At 42.4% G+C, this 18,987-nt stretch overlaps 1 protein-coding gene across 9 annotated transcripts in view; it reads left to right on the top strand.

Annotated features, from left to right (window-relative positions):
- The window catches only part of ERI3 (ERI1 exoribonuclease family member 3), a 144,657-nt gene that overhangs the window by 155 nt on the left and 125,515 nt on the right, over window positions 1–18,987 (top strand). For 2 of the 9 annotated variants that reach the window (XM_014589880.1, XM_027773917.1), the window contains exons 1-3: window positions 7–246; window positions 2,304–2,379; window positions 14,481–14,758. In XM_014589880.1, the coding sequence (XP_014445366.1) occupies window positions 112–246; window positions 2,304–2,379; window positions 14,481–14,758 (489 nt within the window). In that variant the 5' untranslated portion in view covers window positions 7–111. Of the gene's footprint in view, window positions 1–6; window positions 247–2,297; window positions 2,380–14,480; window positions 14,759–18,737; window positions 18,821–18,987 lie in introns of those variants that run through there. The other 7 variants (XM_006153776.3, XM_014589877.2, XM_006153775.3 and 4 more) reach the window with 7 other exon arrangements.

The raw sequence follows: 18,987 nt of genomic DNA, 5'->3' as shown, positions 1-18,987 counted from the left end.
GCCGCGCCCTCCGCCGTCAACTGCTCTGAGCGCCTGCTGAGGCCGAGGGAGACGTCGGGGCCTGCACCTGGAGGGAGCCTGCCGCGCTGGCCCCGAGGAGGGGGCGTTGCCATGGCGACAGCCTCTCCCGCTGCTGACGGGGGGCGGGGGCGGCCCTGGGAAGGAGGGCTGGTTTCCTGGCCCCCTGCCCCTCCTCTTACGCTTCCCTGGACTTGGATGGGCCCGAGTTGGGGGCAACACCCCGGGGTGGGTGATGCTGAGAGCCCCTCTATCTCCGAGATTGGGCCCTGGTTAATGCATGCGGGTTGAGGGTCGCGGCGCACAGTTTTTACAGTGTGGGGTGCTGGCTCATGTGCTCACCCTGCATGCATGATATACTGAATAGCGTCCTAGAGGAGGGGGAGTGGGGCCGGGCTTTGCAAGACCGACTCGGTGAGTTGATGAAGGAGATGGATTTCTTACCTGGAATTACTAGAGGAGAGGAGAGGACCAGAGTCTAGAACTATAGCAAGGAGATAGTACAATAGAGGACCCCTCTTCTCTCTCTCTCTCTCGCTCTCGCTCGCCTTCTCTCTCTCTCTCTCTCTCTCTCTCTCACACACACACACACACACACACACACATGGTTAGCAGTTTACCTCTGTAAAACTGAAGTGGTTGTAGTAGTGATAGTGGAAGGAGTGAATAAGGGGCCTAACCTGGCTAACTTTTCTGATTGCCTTTCCTGCAAAAGGACCAGCAACAGGTGTTTTCTTAAAAAAACAAAACAAAACAAAAAACCCCATGAACCTCGGTTGAGGCTTGATTGCAAAAGATATTCTTGCAAAGTATTACTGCTCCTTGTTGAATTGGAAGATGCTGGATGTGGGGCCCCTTATTGGGGTGTGGATTTGTCTTCAGGGCTGGATTTTGCGACCGAAAATTTAGTGCCCTTCATTGCCTGTTCTAGAGGTGTCTGGCCATTTTAATGGCATTTACTCTTGTCAGACATTTCATCAGTCGGCTAGCTGAAGGGCAGCAAAACATGAATCCCATTGGCTAAAAATTATACTCTGGTTGAACTATAGTAGGTTGTGATTGGCTGAATGATTTTTGATTTCTACCAGAAATTGGCTTCATCAAATTCTGCTTTATTCTGACTTTATCATACACAGCATGCCTTGTTTTAGTGGGTTCGTGCTTGGAGCCTAAGTATATTATACCTGAATCCCAAACCATTTAAAAGCCGATTTATACACAGGGACTTGGAGTGTGACTCCACTAATGGGTGTCTGTGATCTTGGTTAGAAACCCACTTGGCTGCCTTTCATCAGGAGGTGGGGTGGGGGAAGGGACCTGCCGGGAAGTGATTGATAAGGTTTCCTTTATGGATTCTGTGGTGCTTCACTGGAGCTCAGAGCACTTTGGCAACTTAAGCACTCCAAATTAAAAGCTCATTAACAATTCCAGCCCAAAGATCCTGTAAATAATCAGCTAGCTAGATCATAGAGCTTAGCTAAGAGCTCTCCAAACTTGAAATTTCCAAATAAAAGTGCTTTTATTCCCTTTTGTTTTGAAAAATGTTTTCTTTGTGGTAGAGTTAAGTTGGTGAGTGGCCTTTTCTCAGGGGATTTGAGTAGAGTAAATTCTTAAATGTGTGTAAGGGTACATTGCTTCTTTGATCCTAGGTGTTTCTTTTGCTAACAGCATCACTAGCTTACACGGGCTTCTGGGCCTCTTTTAGTCCTTTGGATGAGCTGAATTAGGTGATAAATGAGATAGGTATCTTCGATATTTTTGGCTTGGGATTTAGTTACTTTGACTTTCTTAGAACTCGGGCAGACTTAGAAGTATCCTGAAAGTGCTTCTTGGTCTGTGTGTGGCTGTTTGCCATACGGCCTGTGGGTTTGTGGCAACCAGTCCCCTCCCCAGTCCTGGCGCAGCCACAGTTCCCGAGTTCTGAATATTGTCAGCTTTCCCAGCATCTCCTCCTTAACTACACTAGGATTCTGAAATTTACATAGAGCTACAACTTCATGTAACTACAACTATAGCTTTTGTCCGCCCAAGTTCAAATACTATAAACATTTTAGTGTTTCTAGGGAGGTAAACCTCCTTAGGAAGAAAAGTGTACTACTAGAAAACACGAAATCTATCATTCCAGAAACAAATATAGTACAAATAGTTCCTGAAAGCTCAGTAGAGGCACTGTCTTTCCTAATAGACAGCTGTTATCCCAAAGTTTTGAGTTGAGTTTGAGATGATAGGGATCTAATCCTTTGTATTGAAATAGACTTGTTGCAGAGATGTGTATTTATCCACAGCATTGGGGCTTTCCAGCTCTCACAGAACCTTCAGCATCTCCAGCTGCAAGTCTTGGCATCTTCGAAGTAAGAAGAGGTGAGAATCATATTGCATGGTTGAGGTTGGCTTGACTTTCTTTTGAGTACTTAGACTTGAGGGGTAGTGGGTGGGGGCTGGTATGGATTGTATATTTCTGCTGATATCTCATCTGATAAAGCAGCATATGTTCAACATATGCTATAGAGATTTACCCAAAGTCTATAGACTGGTCAGAATTGTAGGTAGGGGGTCTAGACTCTTGAATTCTGTCATGATTTCTTTATGGGCATCTCATGAGCACTTATTTTAGGTTCAGGGTGGTTGAATAGAGCCAGAATAGTCTTTTTATTTATTTCTTTTTATATTTGCTACAGGACATGTATGTTCACCAGAGAGAGAAAGAGAGAGAGAGAGAGAGAGAGTGAGAAAGCATTCCCCCAGGGGGATGACCATGTCACAATCTCTTTTCCTCTATTCTCCTCACAGGATTTTGGACACACATGCTCAGCATGATTCCCAAGCCACAGTGTCTGGGACTGGAACTGTATAGCCAGCCATGTGGTATCTAACCACCCTGACCACCACACCACAGGCCGGCCTCAGACTAGTCCTTTATTCTGAGAATTGCACATCCTAAGATGATAGGAAGAAACACATTCATTTGATTTTTGGTAATATGCTTGATCAAGGCCAAACACAACTGCTCCGCTATACTCAACTCTGTGGTTATGCAGAAAAGCAGCCATAAACAGCATGAAAATGAATGAACATAGCTCCAATAAAACTTTATTTATAAAAACAGGTGGCAGCTAGATTTGGCCCATAGACCATAGTTTGCTGACCCTTGCCCTGAATCAGAGTTAAGAAAGTGAGAAGCTGTTAAAAGGTTTTAAGAGTAGAGTGACATTAGATTAGTGCTTTGAAAAATTTGCTGTGGTTTCGGTGTGAAAGATAGATCGAAAGGGACAGACAATATTGAAGGCAAAGATACCAGTAAGGAGGCTGTGACAGCTACATGGGTAACATTTTATATTTTCCCTTTTGTGGTAGTATTTTGGCCCTTAAAAATGGAATATAACCAAATCTTTGTATATATGTGTATATTGGTTCTCTGTACTAACTTCCTGGCCATCTACTGAAGCTTAAGAGATGTCTTCTGAGGAATTTGTTGGCGATACCAACTCTATTTCACACACTGGAAAGATATAGGAAGGGAAAGTTGGTTAGAGTAAATAAAAAGGTTCTGAGAACTATTTTCTTCTGAAGGAAGTATGGAAAAATGGAGACCAATCTTAGTTGTGGGGCTCCTAGCATAATGTCAGTTGCTTTGAACTCCTTAACTGTACATAGAGGATGACCCATTTTCCTAAGCTTCCCAGGGAATTGTCCTCATTCTCTCTCTGTCTTGCTCATTCTCTCTTTCTTTCCTATAGCAGACTGACAATCTTTTCCCAGTTTTGGAAATGTCTGCTAGCTCAGGTTTAATTATATTTGGCAGGCACAGAGACCAAATAAAGTATTTGAGTTTCCAATGAAGATTAGAGCTGAGAGTCCTATGTCTGTTTTCTTCCTCTCCCTACAAGTCCCAGTTACTTGAATTGCTGGAGGGAAAACTAACATTTCTATTAGGTTCTCAGGAAAGTCACAACTTATTTTTCTATGCAAAAATGTGTCATGACTTTCCCAGTGATCCACTGATATTGTCTTTGTGATCTTGGGCAAGCGACATCTCTTTGAGCTTCACTTTCCTATCTGTAAAGTGGAGATAATTGGACTTAACAGAGTTGGTTAAAGGATTTAATATGTGTAAAGCTCTCAGCACAGTGTCTTGATAACTTTTGTTATTAATAGTATTTTACACAATTTTTAAAAAGCAACCAGTAGTTGGGTGACTTGGCCTTTGGATTGCTATGTCTTGGGTCTTCACAGGTGTCATTGTGGCTGTGTGACAGAAATATAGCTCCTGGCAGTAGCAGTCAGCAGATAGGAGAAAGTTACAACCAAAACACTGTTCTTCATAATGGAAAATTTTCAGAGAGCAGAAGTTCCATTCAGAATCCTAGAAGATCCATTTAGAACCCATTCAGGGTAGACCTTAGTTCCAGCACCATCATAAAGCAAATTGAGTGAGCAACCTCCCAGTAGAAATTCACCAAAGTGTGACCAGTCATTCCCCCTTGTCTGTCTTGGGTCACTTGTTAGTGTTGCCACCCTTGTGGCCCTAAAGCTTTTCTATGCCCCTTGAATGTTTTCTATTACTTTTTGCCACCACTGTGGGGAGTGAATCAGGTGGTCAGCATTCTTGTTCTTGCTACCATGTGAAGAAGCTGAGGCCCAGGAAGGTTATCGAGTTGCCGGCAATCACACTGAGAGGTACTGTCAAAGCTAGTGCAGATTTGCCTCCAGATGAAATTGTGTTTATTGCTGTGATTTCTCTTCCCTTGAATGAGAGATATGTAGTCATTGCTGAACTGCAGTCTGATTCATGCCTTCTCCCGATTTGCTAGGCTTCATTTGGGTACCACTTTATCCACGTGGTTCTGTTGGGTTTTAATTGATGACTGTTAGGACCAGCCCTGTTGGGAAGCAGATTCCCTCTGGGTCGTTGTTTTTAGCCTTTCCTCCTTTGGGGACATTCCTTGGGGAGCCTCAGGTTACAAGGGATTGCTTTGATATGTTCAAAATTGTGCCTTGTGCCCCACAGCTACAGGTAAAATCAAAGGGCGGATAATTTATGGGAGTGTCAGAGCTGGCCGCTGGCACCTCAGGAGGCCATTAGTATGCCTGTTCAGACCCTCTGTGTCCTTGCAATTGATTCTTCTTTGCATGAGCCTGATTTGGGAAGCTGTAGATCTGTGGGTAGTGATTGGATGTGACAGTCCAAACACCGGTCCCTAAATTAATCCTTTTAATAGTATTCTGGCACCAAGGCAATTCTCTTTCTCTCTAGCTGGGGAGGACTGAATGGGGTGGGCTAGGAGGAAGAAGAGAAAGAGAAAGAAAGAAAAGCAGCTTTGTTAGGTGTTTAGGCCCTGCTCTGTTTTAGCATGTTCTAATTCCAGGACAGTTGGCATTGTGACTTTGGACATATTAATTCATTCAGCAAATGAAATTCATACTCACTTGGTGCCTGGTCTTGTGCTGGGTGAGGAGAACACAGAAATGAGAAGACTGTGGTCCTTGTCCTGAAGGATCTAGCGCAGTGTTTCTCAGACTTTTAAAACTCATGGTATCTTTTGGATTAAAAAAGGAAATCTCTTGCTCTTTTTTAAGGCTGTTTGAAATTTTAAAATGCATTAAAGGGTCTGACAAAACTAGTCAAAGAACTGTCATATCAAATATGCTTTTTTACACGCACACCCATCTGTACCTATTCTACTGTCTTCCATCCTTCTCTCCTAACTCCTTAAAAATTGCTGGTAGTAGGAGAAATAGATACCTAACCTCTTACAATATAGTCAGATAAAAGTTGTGAAGTAGGAATAAACTGTGCTACTGGATCACACTCAGCAATTTCATGATGAGGTATCAAAGAAAGCTACCAAAAGGGCAAATTTGAGCTGGATTGTGAAGGAGTGATAATTTGCCTGATGAAAAAATGGAAGTGCATTCTAATACAGAGGGAGTAGTATTTGCCAAGGCACAGATTTATGAAAGGAAACATCATTTTTAAGGACCTGAGCAAGAGCTGATTGTAACCCTACCTCCTGCCAGTTTTTCCACTCTGTAAAATGAGAAGGTTTGTTTCTCTGGAATTGTTTGAGGAGAAGCTTTGAGTTCTTTTGCTTTGGTTGCACGCCCTCCTGTTTCTCCTTTTGTGCTCAGGGCTATACTTTATTATTTTTTTTGACATTATTAAACAAAGTTATTATGAAAAAGAATCTGAGGGAACCAGCAGTTAGCGTAATGGCTATGTCGCTGGACTCCCACGTAGTCGACCGCGGTTCGTGTCCCGGACCCGGTGACTTAAAACTCATGCCGCGCTCGTGTGCGTGCGTGCCCAAGATCCCGAGAGGAGAATGGAGGAGAAGGGATTGCGGCGTGACCATCCCCCCTGGGGGGGGATTTCTCGCTTTCTGTCTCTATGTCTCTCTCTGTCTGTCTGGCGAGCGCACGCGCCCTACAGTGAAAATCTCTCCAAAAAAAAAAAAAAGAATCTGAATAATTTGGATAGATTTCATTATTACCTAAGGTTGCATTATTTTTGGTTAAAGTCACACTGTACCTCAAAAAAAAAGAAAAAAAAGAAAACACCTGAAGTTGATATGCACTGTCTGCCTATGGCTGATGGGGAATCAGCCTAGTGAGAAAATGTGGGCTAACACAGGAAAATAGGGCCCCAAAGAGCTGAGCACCTCCGAGTCTTGGCTTGCTCATGAGTAAAGTGGGAATACTGTTAGCTCTTTTGCTTGAGAGTTGGGAGAATTCAATAAGGTAAAATATGTAAATCATCAATACAGTACCTGACTTATAGTAAATTTTCAGAAAACTGTTTCCCTTTCTTCTTTCTCATGTATCAAAAGTAATTCCCTGGGCCAGCAGGTGGCATGGAGGTTAAGATGCTGGATCCCACATGTCCAACATTACGGTTCAAGTCCCAGACCTAGCAACTTGAAAATCATGCCTGGCCCCATGCGTGTGTATGCCCCAAATCCTGAGAGGAGTCTTTTCGGAAAAGAGATCTTGTATGGATGAATTGAACCCCAGAGATATAGGTATTATTATAAAGAATATGTAATGAATTTACATACATTTGAACCAGTGAGTTATTTAACAACTAGCTTATATGACTCTTGGCTTCTACACCATTTTTCCCTGGAAGTAGAAGTATAGGAGGTATAAACTATTCTGAGAACCTCTCCTCTGGAGTCAGATGCTGTTTACACATATGGGATATGCTTAAAGGGATGACAGTGCCATTTTCTGCCCTCCCTCTATCTCTAGCCTACTTATGGTGTATTAGGAAACAAGGCCTTGCTCCCACTCATGTGCGATGGGGTCACATCATGTGCGATGTTGTCTAGGATTGTTCCTTGGCATTTGTCCAGGCTACTGGGTATGGCTGATGATTTGGCAAACAGCAGGCAAATCACAGTCACTTCTTTCTGTGTGCTGCCTTGAGCTGCTGAGACAGAGCGACCCCACTGTGGCCTGCGCTGTTGCCATCAGAATCTAATGTTCCTAAAGGCCTTTAGTGACTCCAGTTCTGCTGGTCATTGGAATTAGCTGCTGCTTCTAATGTTGGGGGAGCTCTGTTTAGCTTTGCCTAGCTTTGGAGTAGAAGCAACTGTAACTAGAGCTATAGGTGGAGACTTGTAGTAGAGGAAGAGTGTTTTGTTGAGGTGAGGACCCAGCTTTAGCGTTCTTGCTTCCTCTTAGTTTTTCTTTCACCTTTGACAATCTGTGATTTTCACAGAAAGTGCTCTGGCAGTAAGGATGCATTTATTAGATTGAAGATTATGACTTTTGAAGGCATGCAATTTGTTTATATTTTTCTCAGGCTATTTTTAGCTGCCCAAGACAACGCCTTTGACCAAGTGAGTCCCAGGTATTACCATGTACTTCATTGTTGCTTCTGTGACTCAGGTGCCTGAGTACTTGTGTTATAGGTCAGATTGGAGGTTGGGGACTTGCCCCAGGACTGAGAACTGAGGAAGCTACGATTTAGTGGTCCCTGGTGCATCCATTCAGCTGGATTTAGAACCCACTCCTGGTACCTTGGTTTCTCTGGAATGTACCCCTGCCTCCCCATCTGGCTTTTAATAGAAAGGTTGAATCCAAGGGTGATAAGAACCCATACCCTCCCAGAGATTCCAAATATATGTGACTGGGGAGGTGGAGTGGGGGTAGACCACGTGTTTCATGATGGGCTCTTCTTTTCCCATCCCTTAGCCTGTGGATGTGGATATTAAAGGATGACCCCTCCCTTCCCTCCTCCAGTAATGGAGGCTATAAAATGTCTATTTACCCAAGACACCAGAACGACTCCTCTGTGGTTCCACTAATCTGGTGATTTGGTGCTTCTTTGGTCTCTCAGGTAAATACAGATTGAGTCTTTTTATAAAGGCATATTATTTCCCTCATTAAATGTGTGTTTTGGCACATGTGTTATTTACCTGATAGGCAGTAATGGCTGTAGAGGAGCCATTGGTGTCTGTTGTGTAAATATTCTGCACAGAGACCATCCTCCAGGGGCTGTGGCGTAGGCTTGTTTCTCCAAATCAGGCTAGCCCTGTGGCAGTCCCTATTTACCCCTCTCCTGTCCCCAATGGAGACCTGATCCCTTCATTTCGAAGAGAAAAATCATTTATTTTCCTCCTTGCCATAGGCTACTTACTATGTTTAATTTGCTAGGAGAAGGCAAAGGATGTCTGAGAATAAATGTGTCTAAATTTTGGTCTTTAATGAAAGATAGTTTGCAGAAATACACAGAATCATAAACTGATTCTTTTGAGTTTGGCTAGATACTCAAAGTCCCAGCTGATGTCCTAAGTGATGGACATATTCTACAAATCAGTAACAAAAGTATAAAGCTGTTGGTAGAGAAGAGAAATCCCTGAGATTTCAGGGGGTATAGGGCAGGTGAGAGACTGCTGCAGAGAGCTCAGGGGTGTTTCCTGAGAATGCCCTATAGTGGGAGGGGAGCTAGTGATGGGAGCTAGTGCGGGGAGCATTGAGAAGGGTCTCTTCTGATGGAGACAGCTGGATAGAGAGACAATTTGAATTGAGAGAAGCTTTGAAGTCTGGCTTTGCCAATCCTCCCTGTCAGAGGAGAGCATATAACCTATCCTCTGAACATTTTAGGAAGATCTCTCCACCTCCTGTCTGTTCTGTTTTGTTTTATTTCTAAACCACATTGTACATAGTTAAAAATAATAATTCTTGGGACCAGCAGTTGGCATAATGGCTATATCACTGGACTCCCATGTAGTTGACCACAGTTCAAATCTCAGACCCAGTGGCTTAAACTCACGCCGGGGTATGTGTGCATGCATGCCCAGAATCCCAAGAGGAGAATGAAGGAGAAGGGATTGCGGTGTGGATATCCCCCTGGGGGGTGATTTTTCATTTTCTGTCTCTCTGTCTCTCTCTTTCTGGTGAGCGCACATGCTCTATAGCAAAAAACTAACTCTCCAAAACAATAAAATAAAAATAATAATTCTTTTAAAGTTTGAAACAGCCCAAATTTATGTAAAAGTTGGAAATATAGTACAAATACTATTTTTTCATGAACCATTTGAGAGTTAAGTTGCTAAGTCAGTGCTCCATCTCCTTAAATACTTTGTATATTCCTATAAGCAGGGACATACCTACCATACCATAATACAAGCATCAAAATCAGGAAATTAACATCAGCACATTATCTCCATCTAATCATTACTCTAACTCCATTTGTTTTTGGCCAATTGTCCCAGGACTGTTCTTTGTAGTAAAATGGCTAATTTTAGAATCTTGAGTTGCATTTAGTTATCAAATCTCTTTAGTCTCCTTTAGACTTTCCTAAGTAAACTTCCCTTGACTTTCATGACCTTGATATTTCTGAAGGTTACAGCCTGATTATTGTCTTTCTGTTATTTATTTATTTATTTTTGTTTTAGGGCACATGTGCCTGCTGCAGGAGACACACAGATAGAAAGTGAGAAAGTATCCTCTGGGGGGTGGCCATGCTGCATTCCTTTCTCCATTCTTCTCACAGGATTTTGAGCACATATTGCACATGTGCCCAGTATATTTTCAAGCCACTGGGTCCAGAGCTTGAACTGAGCATTCGGCCATGTGGGATCCAGCTGCCTTAACCACCATGCTGTGTGGTTGGCCTGCATTTAGCTTTTTTTTTTTTTTTTAAAATAACTATTTATTTTATTATTTGTTTATTCATTCATTGAGTTTTTAATTCGACCAGAGAGAGACAGAGGGTGAGAGTGAGAGAGAGAGGAAGTGAGAAAGCAAGCCACCAGGTCCAGGACTCGAACCCTGGTTGGCCATGTGGGAGTGTCCAGCACCTTGACCACCATGCCACCCACTGGTCCCATCATTTAGTATTTTTTCTTATGATTAGATTCAGGTTTTGCATCTGCAGAAGGAATATAACAGAAATGATGTTTTTTCCTTTTTATTGCATCCTCTCAGATGGTATCTCATTTTGATTTATTCCATCATTGATGATATTCATTTTGATCATTTGATTAAGATAACGTATGCCAGGCTTCATTATAAAATTATTTCCTGTTATAATTAATAAGCATTTTGTGAGGAGATACTAAGAAAATATCCCTCGTCAAAATTTAATTTAATTTATTTACTTATTTATAGGCTCCTAGTTTCCTATTTTATTTGTTGTATTGTAAGCCATTACTATCATTATTTATTGGTCAGTGTTAGTCCCTTTGGGGTGACTTCTGTGTACTTTTGACATGTTCCCATCATTTTTGAGCATTTCCTTGCTTTCTGGTACAAGATGTGCCAGGCTCATCATGTACTTTCTCTGTGACAGCCCCTGGAATCAGCCATTTCTCCAAGAAGCTGAGGTTCTTTTAGTAGAGAATGATTTTTAGAAGGCAGCAGGAAGAAAATGTGCTCATTACTATTGAGTGTTATTGCTCACTGACCTGCCCCTTAGAGCTAGAAAATGTATATGCATGTGCGTAGGTATTTGTGTGTATATATATTCATACTCACATTTCCATCTAGATTTATTGATATCTATGTATATCAGAAACCATGAGTTTACACTCTTACCTCCAATTCCAATCTAACACCACAAATTTCCTCTTTCCATATTTTAACTCCTTTCTCTTATGATGAGAAACCTGGTTCCCATTATCCTTAGTATATGCACTTCTTTCTTCTTCTTTTTTTTTTTTTTTTTTTTTTTTTTGCTTTAGGGCATATATGCTCACCGGAGAGACAGAGACACAGAAAGTGAGAAATCACCCCCTGGGGGAATGACCACTCTGCAATCCTTTCTCCTCTACTCTCCTTCCAGGATTTTAGCATGCACACACGTGTATCTGACTTAATTTTTAAGCCACCAGGTCCAGGACTCAAGCTACAGTTGCCTATGTGGGAGTCCAGTGACATAACCATTACGCCATCTGTTGGTCCCTTTATATGCACTTTTTTGATCCATCCCTCTATGTGTAACTAATCTCCCATTGCTGCCACTGCCTGTTACCTCTCATGAGTGCTTCTTACCCTTGGCTTCCCACATCAGACTACCCTCCACTATGGATGCCCTCTACACTTGCACTTGGATCTGACATGCTGCTCGGTACCTTCTCACCTCTGTGTGGGTGACCTCTGCACCCTGCCTGGACTCTGGTACTACCCCAGACCATATTGGTTCCTCCACCTCCAACTAGTATAGATACCTGCCTTCCTCTGATGTACTTAATGACTCTAGAATTGAATTTTCCAGGAAGGGAAGACGAGCTACCTTTTGTTTCTTGAGCTGAACTTGGTTGTTACAAGTAAGGAAAGTATGGAATCCAATTACTGTTGACATGTGGAGGCCTGGCCTCCTAATGTCTGCTCTCAAGACTTCTGTAAGAGGGACCAGCAGTTAGCGTAATGGCTATGTTGCTGGACTCCCACGTAGTCAACCGTGGTTCGTGTCCCGGACCCGGTGGCTTAAACTCACGCCGGGTGCGTGTGCGTGCGTGCCCAAGATCCCAAGAGGAGAATGGAGGAGAAGGGATTGCGGCATGGCCTTCCCCCCCCGGGGGGTGATTTCTTGCTTTCTGTCTCTCTGTCTCTCTCTGTCTGTCTGGCGAGCGCACGCGCCCTATAGGAAAAACCTCTCAAAAAAAAAAAAGAAAAAAAAGAAAAGAAAAAAAAGACCTCTGTAAGAAGCTTTTTGATGTGAGTGAAAATCAGGTGGAAAAGCAAGGTCTGCAGGCAAGAGATCATCAATGTGTTGTGCATGGGAGGGCATAGGGTATATATAGTATGTTCTATGGGAGGTCAGAATATTCAAAGGATGCAGGAGACAGGGGTGTTACTCTTTGAGGCTGCTTCGTGCATTAATTGGATTTAGAGATCCAAGTTTGGTCAGGTAGGCAGAGCCCAGTAGGATAGTAGTAGTAGTAGTAATAGTAATTTATTGAGTTCTCATATGCCAGACACTGCTTTTAGTGCTTTACATGGAATGTCTCATTTCATTCTTACTTAGGAGTAGCTGCTATTATTATCATCATTTTGCAGGTGAGGAATTGAAGAACAGCTTGTCCAAAGTGCCATGGCTAATAAGCAATAAAGCCAGAATTCAAACCTGGAAGCCCTCCTTAATTGTGATGCTTAATTCCCAGTGGTGTTTGGCAAACAGGATCTGGTTAACTACAGAGACTATGTATACTATATATACATTGGAGAACATTAAGACTTTCAACAGTCCTTATGCATGACCTGACCCTGCAGGTTAAGAGTTTTGAGGCCCCAAGAGACTTTGGATTCAAACTAGAATGAGTAATCTGAGCAGATTGGGGTCTCCCATCTCAGCAATGCTTCCAGGACTGTTCAGGAGTGGGTGATGTAGAGTTATTTTGGAGTCTGGCTTTCAAAGGGATATTGACCCTTTTGGCTTCCCAAGGGATTCCATAGGGAAATTCAAGCCAGCCTTTATCTACCTGGCCTGGAGATTGGGCTGCATTTTTGAAGAGGCTATAAGGCAATGGTGAGAATAAATGCTGTGCTTGTGCAGGATCTATGAAGAACTTAAAATACTGCTCAGTCTTGGCTCTACTGAATCCCCATAGTCTCTCTGTAGTTTTAGGGAAATTGAGGACCCACCTAACATACACTGTTGAGTCATCAGAAAAGTCATGATGCATTTTTGCATAGAAGAACATAGAAAAATATGTCATGACTTTTCTGACAACCCAATAACAAATATGCAGGCGAATTGTAGCTCACCTGGTGAGTCAGGAGAGAGCTGAGAAGTGATAGTGGATATTGTCCATTTCCATTCAGATAGTGAGGACCCCATTGCCTTTGAGGGTGCTCTGGGCTTTATAGGGTGCTATCCCTCTATATCCTGGTGAGCCACATGCTTACTTGCAGAGTCAGGCCTTAGGCTCTGTTGGAATGGGCCATCAGAAGACATATATGATGACCATTTTTGTACTGAAGAGTGAGATTTCTTGTTTAGGACTAAAGTAAAGGGAAATTTGAGTGGCTTGGAAAAACTCAAAATTTCTGCTTTGTTTCCTTTTTTTTTTGTAGGAAGCTTGAGTTATTTGTGAGTAAAACTTAGGCTTTGATTTTTATATTTAGTTAGCCCTCTGAGGAGCAGACATTCTGCAAATTTAAAGGGAAAGCTTTTAAAGGAAAAGTGATTTTAATTTTTTTTTTTTTGCACATGTTCACTCAGAAAACTTTACTAGACTTTTAGCAATGCTCTCATTACTGCCACATCTGGGTTTTCTCTTTTTCTTCCCTATTTAAAAAGTCCCGCAGTCATTCAGGGCCTCTAGGAGAGAGTGAGTCTAAAGGCAGCAAATGAGAAGGCCTAAGGCTGTTGCCAGCTGTGCTCTCCAGGCTTGTTCATTCCCCCAGGGTGCCACTTACTAGTGTGGGGGTTGGGAATTGCCAGAAAATTGTGAGCAAACTCCCCTGTGGTTGGCTTTGCTCACTTTCACATTGAGAGAAGGGAGAATATATATGGAGATGTCATGATAAAGACAGAAAACTAGGGGCAAATGGCTCCTGATCGAACTGAGGAGAGAGCCTTGGACATTTTCCACCGTTTCTGGGAGTCAGCTTAGCTCCCAGTGTTGATGGTGCAACTAGATCATCTCATGTTACTTTGGGACGCTTGGCTTTACTGTTAACTGTAGCCACCTGAGAAGTGACCACAGAATTTCTCTCTCTTCTCTCTTTTGAACTTTAGAGCTCCATTTAAAGATGAAGGCCAGTGTTGCATGTTGTTCTGAGAACGATCTGGGACTCAGAGCTGTAATAATGCTGCAGGTGCTGGTATTAGGGTCTTGAACTCTAGTAACACATACAGTGATTTAGAAAGGGGGCTCAGAAACACTGGGGAGTGGCTCATGTTTCGTGGATATTCCTGAAGACTAGATGGAACAGGGCCACAGTGGGAGGGGAGTAACTCAGGCTCTCTGTTCTTTTTTTTTTTTTTTTTTAAACTTTCCTCCCCTAAGTTTTAGATGCTTCTGGATGTTCAATGCTAGCACCTTTACAGACTGGAGCAGCTCGATTTTCTTCGTATTTACTTTCAAGAGCAAGAAAAGTGCTGGGTTCCCACTTATTTTCTCCCTGTGGTGTTCCGGAGTTCTGCTCCATATCCACCAGAAAGCTGGCGGCCCACGGCTTTGGCGCATCCATGGCGGCAATGGTGTCCTTCCCTCCCCAGAGGTATCACTACTTTTTAGTGCTGGACTTTGAGGCCACGTGTGACAAGCCACAGATTCATCCTCAGGTAACTGTTGCATCATTGCTTCAGAAAAGGTGGGTTGGGCAAAAAGGGAGGGGAGGACAGTCCTGTTTTCTGGGATCCAGAGGAGGTTTCTCATGTCTTCTGGCCTTTAGCTGTTCATTTGCAGTTCCTGCCGAGGAAGCAGGACTTGGTTCAGGTATGCTAGGGTAAGGTAGACCTAAGAAGTCTCTGGGAAAAACTGGGCACATTGTTTCTCTCTGCTCTCAGCCTTTGGAATCAAACTATTTCCTTCTTTCCCATCCTTCCTCTCCTTTTCCTTTCCTCCTCACTTCTCCTGTTACTGCTGCTTGTTCCATTAAGGAGTACTGTGGCTGGCAGCCTCCAGGATGACCCCAGTGATCCTTACCTCCTGGTATTCACAGCCTAGGTAGTTCCTCTCCTGCACTGAATCAGAGATAGCCCTATATAACCAGTAGAATATACTGGAAGAAATGACTGAGGCTCAGTTATAAAAAACATTGCAGTCCACCCTGTTCTTTTGGATCACTTGGTCTGGGAGAAACCTGCTGCCATACTATGAAGGACATTCAAGCAGTCTCGTGAAGTGGTATGTGTTACAGGAACTGAGTCTCTTAGCCAATCATGAGCTATCTGAGAAGTGAATCCACCAGCCCCAGTTGAGCCTTCAGATGACTGCAGCCCAGTGGACATCTGACTTCAACCTCAGCAGAAATCCAGAGCCAGACCAGCCAGCTGAGCTCCAAAATTCCTGGCAGGAACTGTGAAAGATAACAAATGTTTATTGATACTTTAAGCCACATGTTTTGGGATGATTCATTATGTAGAATTAGATAACTCGAACAACTACCATTTTTGGTCTGTCAGAAAGGAAAATTTCTTTGCTTACTTTTTTCCCGTTAGTCACCAGTTGTGTTCAGAGACCTTTTACCTTTCAAGGCAATGCTTTTAGGAGACTTGGATTAGCAGCAGAGCGACACTTGTGCTAGGTGTTGGTGAAGTGCATGATATTTAAGGGAATGACTGGAGGCTAACTTGGCAGTTCACTATAGTGTGGGCACCTCAGGTATGCTGAAATTCTTCCTTGCAGGGCTGGGGTATAGGGTGTGTCACACTGGGTTGCGCAGACAGGTTGCTGTGGGAGTAGCTTTCCATAATAAGCAGGAGGAAGAAAGGACCTAGCATTAGGTACTTGGGAGGTAGAGAAAAGTAAGGTTCATTTCTCATGTTTTTTTTTTTTTCCCAGGAAGAGGGGAAGGTTTATATACACACACACACACATATACATATATATATACATATAAATTTTTATTTTAATTTTTTTAAGAATTATTCCTTTAATTTTATTTTTTTTTCTTCGTTTGACCACACACACATATACATATATATATACATATAAATTTTTATTTTAATTTTTTTAAGAATTATTCCTTTAATTTTATTTTTTTTTCTTCGTTTGACCTTTTTTTAAGAATTATTCCTTTAATTTTATTTATTCTTCGTTTCACCGAAGAGAGAGAGAGAGAGCAAGCCACCAGATTCGGGACTTGAAGCACAGTTGGCCAGGTGGGAATCCAGTCACTATGCCACCACTTTATAATGGTAGATTATTTTATATAATGCAAATGTCACAATCGTTTTACTTTCTCCTTTCTCTTCTTTTTCTTATGTTACCTTCAAGCAGTGGTCTGCCTTTTGGAGGTTGGAATCAGGGCTTCTTGAGAAGATAGGAACTAGATAAGTGCCGAAAGGAAGGCACTTAAGATAAAAAGGGAATAGGGACCAGCAGTTAGCATAATGGCTATGTCGCTGGACTCCCATGTAGTTGGCAGCGGTTCGAGTCCCGGACCCAGTGGCTTAAGCTCATGCTGGGCCCGTGTGCGTGCGTGCCCAAGATCCCGAGAGGAGAAGGGATTACGACGTGGCCATCCCCCCTGGGGGGGTGATTTCTTGCTTTCTGTCTCTTTGTCTCTCTCTGTCTTTCTGGTGAACGCACACACCCTGTAGCAAAAACCTCTCAAAAAAAAAAAAAAAGAAAGGAAGAAAAAGAAAAAGAGAAAAGATAAAAGGAATGCAGCTTGGGGGCTACCTAAGCAACACTTCCTTTGCCTTGTGATCCTGCCTGTGCTGTAGAGTCTTATTCTCTGCCTCCCCAAACTACTGGGATTTCTTTGGTATGGTAGGTGTGCCTAGCTGGTAGGTTGGGAATTTTGGTTATGTAGATTTTTCCAGGTTAGGAAACCGGGATCCCTATCTACTGTTGGAGGTTTCAGTCACTGAGTAAGACGTATGGGAAGAGAAGTCTAAAATCAAACATATCAGTATTGCATTGTCCCTCTTCTGAACCCTCATAATCTCTTGGCACCTCTATTATTACATTTACTACTTTCTGCTTCCTGGAATGCCTTTATGTACCTGTATTTCTTATCTTTTCAGTTAGATGATAAGCTTAGATAATTTTGTAGCTTTGTTCCCTTGTCCTACAGAGGATCCTGTCAATGTTCCTGAAGGTGAAGCCTGATTCATGTCTTAATTTGGTCTGTCTATGTCACCTTTCATCTCTCTTTCAAGGGCGTTGTTCCTTTTATTTTTTGTTCTTTTTTTACTTATTTGTTTATCACAATGCAGAAGACATAAATAAATTTAAATCACTTGTATCACAAACTTCCTTCCCAGGCTTAGGCAACAAGGCCTTCTAGACCCAGGCTGAGTTAGGGCTTCTTACTGTTTTACCAGGATCTGGGCCTGATTAAAGATTATCTCCAAAATCAATGAACCCTGATGATGTGATTCCAAGGGCACTTAAGGAATTGGCTGCCCTGGTTCATTATTAGCAAAGCATTAGCTGTTACTTTAGAGAACGCAGGAAGAAGCATTTGCTGTCTTGCTTATCTTTAAAAGGGGAATACGAATGATGTTGGAAATTATAGACCCGTTAGTTTACTGTGATTCCAAAGAAGATACTTGACCTGATCGTCAGATAATCAATCAGCAAACAGCTAGAAGAGTGTGAGGTACTGAGTAATAACTTACATGGGTTTGTGAAGAAGAGCAAATCCTGTCAGATCAATCTAACTTCTCACTGTGACATAGTGATGGATTTGAGTGGATCTAGGGCAAGTGATAAATGTAATGCATCTTGACTTCATTAAGCCTCTACAATGCTGGGATCAACAGGTGGGAAGGTGAGTTTAAGCCAGACATCTATGTTGGACTACCCATCAGACCACCATCAGGAAAGGCATAGGTAGCTTTTTTGGGGGATCTTAAGGTATGCAAGTAGCCCGATCCTGATAGGATTCAGAGAAAGCTTGGATGATGGACTAGAGAAGTTGTCATTCCCAGATATAATAGTGAACTGTTAAGGTTGTCATAGACCAGGTTCTCATTAGAACCTCTGTACTGTTTAGGTCTTCTGGTTAACAAAGGAATTTGAGAAATTGGAAAAGCTCAGGATAAGAGGAACAAAATTCTTTAGAGTCACCGGAAACAGAGCCTACTAAGAAAGAAAAGAAATCAAATATAGTTTTAGTGACTAATAAATTCATGTGGGGAGTAGTTGTTCCAAGGAGTATGATAATAACTTGATTTTCATTTTAATAATTACAAAAAAGAAATTAATTTAGATGGAAGCAGGAACAGTTTGGTATAAGAATGAACTTCCAGAAGAGACATTAAAAAGCCTAGAATATGGTGTTTAAGGTAGATCGGCCTTCTCTGGTGCTGTCTCAGAATGGCTTGATGGCTGTCCACATGATAGAGGTTCTTTATCGGTAAGGTCCGCACGCCTCTGGGGCTGTGGCTGGGATTGAGAATGAGAACCATCCCCGCTCTTCTCCTGACCAGGAACTTTCAACCCTCGAGACCTCTGCATAGGACACTTTAGATTCTTATGAGAATACGATGAACCTCTAGGTGTGTAGGAGGCAGAAACAGGTTTTGGGCCAGTCGTATAGGAGGCTTGGCATGAGATTCATTTATCTCATCTGTCTCTGGTTTTTAGAAGTCCCCGAGTCAGCTTATTGGGACTATCCTGAAGGAATGCCATCGTGAAAAACTAACAGGTGTAAGCTCTGTTGTACTTGGGTGAGTAATAATGTTGGTTATAAACATGGTAAAATATCTGGTATTTTCCATTTGTCATCATTTTTGCTGTTTATTTTTGTACTTTGTTCAGCTAGGTGAAACTGGTGTGGTTCGTTTGCCAGTAATAGGCTTTCGTGTTCTGGTTTTTCCACTCATGTTATTTGTTA

Source organism: Tupaia chinensis, unplaced genomic scaffold (assembly GCF_000334495.1).
Source record: "Tupaia chinensis unplaced genomic scaffold, TupChi_1.0 Scaffold000387_1, whole genome shotgun sequence".
NCBI lineage: Eukaryota > Metazoa > Chordata > Mammalia > Scandentia > Tupaiidae > Tupaia > Tupaia belangeri.
This window is presented reverse-complemented; position numbering and strand designations above follow the sequence as displayed.